General features: G+C 39.2%; 1 protein-coding gene across 1 annotated transcript; it reads right to left on the bottom strand.

Annotated features, from left to right (window-relative positions):
* Window positions 1-2,230: 2,230 nt before the first annotated feature.
* On the bottom strand, window positions 2,231-5,139 carry LOC107724164 (GTPase IMAP family member 7-like). The gene is made up of 3 exons (XM_016532969.1): window positions 5,112-5,139; window positions 4,820-5,032; window positions 2,231-3,345 (listed from the first exon to the last, which is right to left on the bottom strand). The coding sequence occupies exons 1-3, from the start codon at window positions 5,137-5,139 to the stop codon at window positions 2,231-2,233; spliced, it is 1,356 nt and encodes a 451-aa protein (XP_016388455.1).
* Between the last annotated feature and the right edge of the window lie 3,861 nt (window positions 5,140-9,000).

The following is a 9,000-nucleotide window of genomic DNA, read 5'->3' on the forward strand; positions in this document are numbered from 1 at the left end:
TATATTTTAAAATGTAATTTATTCCTGTGATCAAAGCTAAATTTTCAGCATCATTACTCTTCAGTGTCACATGACAGATCTACAGTAGACATTTTTTAAATTAATACTTTTATTTAGCAAGGATGCTTTAAATTGATCAAAAGTGATGATAAAGACATTTATAATGTTACAAAATATTTATATTTCAGATGAATGTTGTTCTTAGAAACTACAGAAAAACTGTTATTTTAAATATTAAAAATATTTCAGAATTTTACTGTTTTTGCTGTACTGTGGATCAAATAAATGCAGGCTTGGTGAGCAGAAGAGGCTTCTTTAAAAAAAACATTAAAAATCTTCAAAAACTTTTGACTGGTAGTGTACAAATAAAAGAGAAGACAGCACACTCTGTAATAATTACACATTTATTGTGAATGTTTTGATAGAGTGAGCTCTCCCTCACTCTCTGAGCCTGCTTCTGCCTCATGTGCAATGGAAGTATAAGTATTAGACATTTAATTTAATATTATACAGCATAAATCTATATTATATACTAATAAACAGCTCATTTAGAACATTTATATTACCTTTTTAACTATTATAGGCCCATTAATATGCTTTTAATAAAATATTATAAAAATGTGTTAGGTTATTCAATAGATTACATATGAACTAAGACAAGTGATTATAATGGGAAATATACTTAACAGCAAGAATTAAAGTGTGACAAACTAAGATATTCTATATGAGGAATTACCTGCTGGCTTGCTGGATCTTTGAATTCCTGTTTGCAATGTTGAAATTGCCTTTAGCAGCCTCCCTTCGCTCTTTTTCTCTCTGTCTTTTTTTTTTTTTGTATGAAGGCATTATTATTATTTTTTTTACAAAGTGTGCCAACAACAGCAAATGTGGTGTTATTTGTATTAGATCTGGACGGCTACAACAATTTGATTAGACATTCTAAGAACGTGGATATTGTGTACAAGTTGTTGTTAGGACTTTTAGAAGACCGAGAGCAAAACATTACCGACAGAAATACAAAAACAAACTTCCAAATTTCTAATTCAGCATACTCACTGTACAACTCACTGTAATGTGGATTGTAATACATCTACCTGTTAATGCAATGACCTTCGGGAACGCAGCGGGCACACAGATTTTGAGTGCACGTCCTGATTTTGCTGAGTTAGATGTGTTCCTAGGTCAACATATTTTGTTGACCCTGGAACAACATTTTAATCCAAAAATTTAGTCTTGACCATATCCCTACACCTAAACCTAACCTTAACCATGAGTAATCCCTAAAATCAGAGGAAATGATAGATGAATGACACTGATGTACAAGCCCCAAACACTGATTGTAGGCCTAAACTTCAAACTATAAACTGGTCCTTCAAATTTGATTGGTTAATCACAATGTTGTTCCAGGGTCAACAAAGATGTTGATCCAGGAACATGTCGCACATGGCAAAATCAGATTGGGAGTGATGCTGCGGAGCGGGCGGGAAAACACAGAGCGGATTAGTGGAATAGGTGGATCTTTTGTGGAGTGGTAACAGAATGCTTTGAGCTGGGGAGATAGCAAGGGTTTGGTGAGAGGGGCACCTCAGCCGATGAGGGCAGAGGGGCAGTGGCTCTAGCCATCGGGCCACCCCCTTGTGCACGGCCCTGACTGTATGTTGCTGCCACATTGAAAAAGAGTGAACATTGAATGCATAACTCATACTAATTAACATCTACCGTAAGTCAGAAGTAAAATAAAAAGTGTTCCTTATTGGTGTTATTCATGTGTTTTTTAGGATAATGCTGACATGAAGGATGCCCTTGTGTTTTCTGCATGGACACAAGCCACCGGCCCAGACCATTAACTATGTGTAAGATTTTACAAGCCACGGTGAAGCTCATATGAATATTAGATGTGTATCATGTTTTATACTGTACAGCTTTGACTACTTTGTGGGTTGGAGGGATTGTTCTATTATGCTGGTTTTACAGAGTGTTGTTTTTACCCCAATATCATGAGGCAAAGCTAATGCAAATGTGACATGGATTGTCATAACACTTTCTATACTCCCCGACCACAACCACTGCTTATACATCTCCATAGGTAAGCCATTTTTATGAGAGATTCTACGACTAGACTCCCTGTATAGTAATCATGAGTCTGGTTTTGGAGATGACCAGTACAGAGACATATTTAGGTCCACAGCTAAGAGATAATTGCCTTTTCTGTGAATAAAATGTAGCATTTTTATTCACAAATGTCATCTATTGTGTTTAAAAAGCATGGGAGTTCTGCCATTTCAATGATCGTTTTTGTATTCTCACGGCTTGCTCTTGCTGCCTTTATTATAGCATCTCCCACAGAATCAGCTTCCTCTGCCACTTTGTATCCAGTGATTCCTCCTCCAACACCTCCTGCGAGAGCCGCAGCTCCGAGAACACCCACAGCAATTCCTGAACTCGCTGCTGCTCCGATGCTGGCGCCTGCAGCCACTTCCACCCCAATGGCTTTCACCGCTGATGCAAACTTTGCTGCTTTGAGTAAAGCCACAACAGCTGCCACTGCAATGCCGATGCCCAGGAAAGCACCGATCAGTGTCCCTGTGGTCACTCCGGCAAGCCTAATGAGAAGTTTTTTATAAACATTTTCTTTAGCTTTTCCTTTTTTCTCTTCTGCATGCAAATTGTCCTCTATATTTTCAATCTCTTCTTGAAGTTCTTCCTCCACCATCTGAAGCAGCTCATTGTTAAAGCAGTCATTCTCACTTCCCTTCAGATTCTTCTCGAAGGTCCTCAACAGCTTTTTCACCTGAACTCTGTTGCTCCTGTAACCCCACCAACGTTTTCTCCAGTGTTTGTTGTCAATAACATGACAGCGACCTCCACATTTTTCAACAAGCTGCTGTAGTTTTGGACTCTCCTTCACAAATTCCTCAATGGTTTGACCTTCTAGATCTTCACCGTGAGTGAATAAAACTGAAATGTGTTGAAGGATATCACCACACTGCTCAAAATATGAATTCATAATATCCACAATCTCCATTTCTTGTTTCGTGTACCTTGAAACCTTTAGAATCATTACTATCATGTCAGGACTTGGACCCATTTCAGTGATGGATTTAATGATTTCAGCTCTGATGACGTCCTCGGTAACAACCGTGTCAAAAATTCCAGGTGTATCAATAACAGTGATTTTTCTTCCAAAACCCATTCTATTTCCACTCACACAGTCTGCAGTCATTGATGTAGGTGAAGCTTTACTCTTGAATATTTGCTTTCTAAGGATTGTATTTCCAGCGCTGCTCTTGCCAACTCCTGTCTTCCCAAAAAGGACAATCCTTCTCTCAGGTCTAGATTCTTTACCTATTGGAAGAAAACACAAGTGTTTTGTTACGAAACTGTTTTTTCCCCCTCATAAAAAATAAGTTGCTGCCTTAAATATTTAACTGCAATCAACTTAAAATAAATGTATATAATAAATAAATTTCAACTTAAATTACATTAAACTGACTTTAACAATGAGTTGTATCTTGTATAACTGATAAAAAATTTTTAAAGTGAAAGTAATGTAAAAACATGTTGCCATAACTTATTTTACAATGCCTTCAACGCTGTCACGGTCACTCGGGGAGGAGGGAACGAGGAGATGCAGGAGAATACTTCAACATGGAATTTAATGGAATCAGCAATGGGGAAAACACAGGAACTCACAGAAGTCATTTAACAGCAGACAGAAAATACTGGGAAACACAGGTTTTAAATGCTCAGAAACTAATGGGACACACCTGGGAACAATACGAACTAAGCGGGGAACACCTGGACTCAAATAATAACCAATAAGGACAGGACACAGGAAGAACCAAATAAGGGCAAACAGGAACATACACGTGACAGATCGCCCCCCTCCTGGATGGCGCGTCCCACGCCGTAATAGTACCATCGGGGAGGGGGGGCAAGCACCCTGGAGGCTGATGCAGGACTGGAACAAGGCGGAGACAAGGAGAGCCTCCAGGGCGGATCAGGAAGCCATGGCGGAGCAGGGGACTCAGGAGGCCATGGCGGATCCTCCGTGGCCTTAGCTGGCTCAGCCACGGGTATATGCCCTCCCCCCCCCAAAAAAAAATGTATTGCGGAAAACTAGGAATCCTAGGGGGCGCTCTGGAGGAGCGGGCACTTGAGGGCGCTCTGGAGGGGATTCAGGGGCTGGAGCCCTCCTTGGGCTAAGCACGGGGACAGGAGACCTCACTGGGCTAAACTCGGGGGCAGGAGTCCTCACTGGGCTAAACTCAGGGACAGGAGCCCTCACTGGGCTAAACTCGGGGACAGGAGACCGCCGTGGGCTATACTCGGGAACTGGAGCCCTCCGTGGGCTATACTGGGGATCTGGAGCCCTCCCTGGGCTTAACTGGGGATCTGGAGCCCTAACGAGGAATCAGGAGCCCTTCCTGGGCTAAACGGGGGATCTGGGAAGGGCTTACGAGTTGCTGGCACTGGAGGGAGCTCTGGAGGAGCAGACACAGCAAGGCGCTTTTGAGGAGCGGGCACTGGAGCGAACTTAGGTGCTAGAGCTAACACTGGAGTGAGCTCTGGGGCTGGAGCCGACACTGGAGCGAGCTCTGGGGCTGGAGCCGACACTGGAGCGAGCTCTGGGCAGGAGTGAGCCACGACCGACGGGCTTGACTTTGGAGTGGCCAGGGGGCTTGCCACAGAAACAGCTGGCGGGCTTGCCACAGGAACGGCCGGCGGACTTGCCACAGGGACTTCGGAACTAGACTTCAGAACTTCGGAACTAGACTTCGAAACAGCCGGTGGGCTGAGTCCCGGATCGGAGGCTCACCAAACACTGGTTGACTGCCTCCTTCCAGTCGAAGTTGGTGGTGTCTGGGAGCTCCGTGGGGCGATGGTAAGTAATCCCGATCTGGAATAGCGTCACGAGGGTTTCCCCCTCGAGGGAGCTGGCAAGGGCGAGTGGCACGAACGCCCTTGCGTAGCTGACAGGGTCGGGGCTCGCCTGAGCCACGGCGATGAACATCGCTTGTTTCTCCATAATCTCAGGGGGAAAACAAACGGAAAACAAAAACACTTTGAAAAACCGGAAAATAAACACGGGGAGAAGAGGCGCCACTCACTTTCAGTTTGGGTCTGCTGTTTTGTCATGGTCACACAGTCATTTTGTATACTGCTTTACTATTTATTGTATCCCAAACTACCTGTTGAAGCATTTGCGTTAAGCAAATAGGAATTCAATTTACTTTTCACTTTTTATGTAATTTACAGTGTAAAACAGGCACAACTGTATTTTAGAGTTATTTTATGCCAATATTTCTTACCTCCCATTATTCTTGTCCTTTAATGAAGCTCTGTAATCTGTGACACAAGGTGTGTTGCATCAATGAAATTGTCCTTTCTTTTTAAACGAGCATTGCTCTGAATACGAAACAAAAACTGCACCAAAAAGTCTCGAGACGCATGAATGATTTTCTTTCTCGTTATCTTAAAAACATTTTGATTTCAAAGACTATTGCTAAAATTCTTAAAATTTGTTTTGTAGACAAAAAAAAAAAACAGAATTTCTGTAAAGAAACAAAAACGAAATGCATACACGTTCCACGCTTTAGTACACGCTTTAGTAATGTTTATAACATGCACCTGATGTTGAAGTTGATTGAATGAATCACGATGAATCCAGAGTGAACTGAAATCTAGACAAAGAAGAAGCTTAAATATGGTGTCACCTGTTTTACTCACCACATTACCATACTTCCTTAAGTGTTTATATGACTTTAATAAGTAGATTTGTTCAAACCTTTGGCTGTTATAACTGATATATTATTATTTGCAAATAAATCCAGAATCAAAACATATCGAATAATAAATTACTATATTACTTGCAGATGTCTTCTAGTGAAGAGAAGCTGGATTGTAATTGTTTTAGTTTGGCAACAAGCAATATCAGTATAAGCACATGCAGAAAATAAGTCATTTTTCCTGATTTTTCCATTTCAGGGACTGTAGTTACAGAATCATCCGTAAGTTTTTGATCTGCACAGATAATATCTGGAGAGAACTGCTTTCAATCGCCAATCAATAATAAATTTGAAAATCTCAATAATTAAGGTTTAGTTGCTTCTGGAAGAGTATAATGCTGAAGTTTAATTTCTTATAAAGGTTACTTTCATCACATTTCTTGTATAAGAATTTCACAACAAAAAACGTATTACTAAGGTATTACTTTAGAACAATGCAGTGAATTTATACAAAATGATACATAAAAACACTTATTTGTTATAATAATTCTAGAACTTCCTCATTAAAAACCACTTTTTTGTCATATAAGTTCTGAACTTCCTCACTAATGTTCTGCTTTCAGTTGTGGGTATAGTTCTCAAAAATATCAGTTTTCATGTATTTTTGGTTTGTATTACACTGTTCCCCTTGTTCTCACTTCTCGCGTGTTTGATAGGCCTGTCTGCTATTTTTGACACAGCCATATTACAGTGAACAAAGATGCATTATGTTCTGCCATTTTAACCTGAATCATTTTCTCAACCAATTCATTCAGAAGAATTGATTCATTTACCAAATAAGCCTATTTATGAGTGAGTTCTTCACTCATACACTACAGAGATTCATTCAAATACAATGGTTCTTTCAGAGAAGAAACACTAATTTGTAATTTTTGGAGACCACATCTTATAGCATAGTTTACACCACAACTATAACGATAATGATACAGAGGAACGATATCATTGTGATCACTTTTTTTTCCCAGCTGATGAACGATAAAAACTGACAGCCAATCAGAATCCATTCGAACTTAAAGAGTTCACGCATTTAAAATGGCAGAATACATTGCAGCGAAGCTAATCATCGAGGTCCAGAAAAACCTACCACTATCTGACAAGTCAAACCCTCCTTTTCAAGGATACTTTAAACAAATGGGTATATGGAAAACAATTGGCCATACCCTCAGAATGAATGGTGAGAAGCATTAACAGAGATCAGATAATTATGCCAGGCTAGCAAACAGTGTAACAAAATTACCTCAGGTATCAAGCACTAGTTTCGACAACATTGTCTTGCCTCCTTTGAAGTTGCAGTGAAAAAGGCTATGTGTTGTTTTTATTCCACTACAGTGACTGTGTTAGCTAAACTCACTGTTAAATCAGATAGATTACGCAAGCTAGATTGGATGCGCTAGAAACATAGCATGCTGAGTTTGTTAAATGCAACAAGAACAGCAAAAACATGACAATACAAAACAATTGCATATGGTTTTTTATTTATTTATTTATTTTCAATTAAAATGTATTATATAATATCCATGGAAGCCCGTTTCCGCCACTGAATAAAAAAAAAAAAAGATAATTGTGAGTTTTTATCTCACAATTCTGATTTTTTTTCTCTCGCCATTGTAAGATATAAACTTGCAATTGCATAGAGTCAGAATTGTGAGTTATATAATTAGCTATAAAGAGTTATATAATTAGAAATTCTGACTTTTTCTGGCAAATGCGAGTGTATCTCGCAATTCTGACTTTATAACATGCAATTGCGAATTTATATCTCACAGTTCTGAGAAAAAATGTCAGAATTGCGAGTTAGTATTATGAAATTTTGAGAAAAAAGTCAGAATTGTAAGATAAAAAGTCGCAATTACCTTTTTTCAGTGGCGAAAATGGACTTCCATAAATATCAGTCAATATTATTAATATATAAGCTATTAGCTAAAAGTTTTGTATAATATGTACATTTTCCCTTTTTAAATTTTTTTAACTTTTTTCCTATTTTGTGTACTAATAAGTTTAAACTTCGGTCAAATTGATTCGTGATTCATGTATAAAGTTGATATATTTATTTATTTATAAGGGATAGTGCTAAGAAGAAGTGGATCACCTAAGCAGAAGAAAAGCGGCCACTAAAAGTGGACACCCAGCAAAGTTTCTAAAGCCATACAAATATGCAGGGACCCTGGAATTTATTATCACACACCTTCAGTACAGGGATTGAGCTCATTCTCAATAATCATAACTTTACTTTTGCATTTTTTTTTTTTTTTTGCTTTTTTTTTTAAGGAGTTAGTGCTAAGAAGAAGTGGATCACCTAAGCAGAAGAAAAGCGGCCACTAAAAGTGGACACCCAGCAAAGTTTCTAAAGCCATACAAATATGCAGGGACCCTGGAATTTATTATCACACACCTTCAGTACAGGGATTGAGCTCATTCTCAATAATCATAACTTTACTTTTGCATTTTTTTTTTTTTTTGCTTTTTTATTTAAGGAGTTTTATAAGTTATTTTGCATGAAGACAATGCATGACACCAGTGGATCCTCTTTAGCCAGTGAATTTGAGCACACATTCTTATAAGCTTCCACTTACTGTTACTTAACAAACATAAGATTTGTTTAGGTCCTTTCCAGAGAAGAGGCGCATTATATTCTGTGACAGTGGGAAGGTCTCATCAGCCACAATTACATGGGGGATTGGTTTTGAGAATCCAGGCAGTGGTCTTGGTTGAGGGATTGCCAAGTTGTCACTTTTTATTGCTTTCCCTAAAGCACTTTGAGCAAAGATGCCCTCATCACTGTTGGAGCCATGGCCACAAACATCTGCAAGTACTGATGATTGGATGAAAATTGCAGATGGATTCCAATAAAGGTGGCAGTTCACAAACTGCACTGGAGCTCTAGATGATAAGCATGTGGTCATCAAGCTACCATCAAACTCTGGATCCACCTTTTATAATTACAAAGTTGGTTTCTCTATTGTTTTGATGGTACTGGTTGACCACAGGTATTGATTTACCATAATGGGCATGTACTGAGGCTGCAGTTTTTTGTTTTTTTTCAAATTGTGTCACACATCTATTATTGTGGCTACAGTGGTGTTTTTCTTGTCGATGTTGATTGAGAGGTGGTTCTCCATTTTGTCAGAGTGTGCAACTCTTCTCTGTAAGCCATCTCATCGTTGTCAGTGATCAGGCCTTCCACCGTTGTGTTATCAGTGAATTTGACGAT

The sequence above is a fragment of the Sinocyclocheilus rhinocerous genome, unplaced genomic scaffold (genome assembly GCF_001515625.1).
Source record: "Sinocyclocheilus rhinocerous isolate Xijiao unplaced genomic scaffold, SAMN03320098_v1.1 scaffold2170, whole genome shotgun sequence".
NCBI classification, from domain to species: domain Eukaryota; kingdom Metazoa; phylum Chordata; class Actinopteri; order Cypriniformes; family Cyprinidae; genus Sinocyclocheilus; species Sinocyclocheilus rhinocerous.

What these genes read in the sequence shown, in the direction of transcription:
- LOC107724164 (XM_016532969.1), bottom strand. Translation starts at nt 5,139, where the DNA reads ATGACAAAACAGCAGACCCAAACTGAAA. An exon ending in ACAGCAGACCCAAACTGAAA is followed by an intron (nt 5,033 to 5,111) that starts GTGAGTGGCGCC and finishes TTTCCCCCTGAG; the next exon opens with ATTATGGAGAAACAAGCGAT. An exon ending in AGGCAGTCAACCAGTGTTTG is followed by an intron (nt 3,346 to 4,819) that starts GTGAGCCTCCGA and finishes TTCTTCCAATAG; the next exon opens with GTAAAGAATCTAGACCTGAG.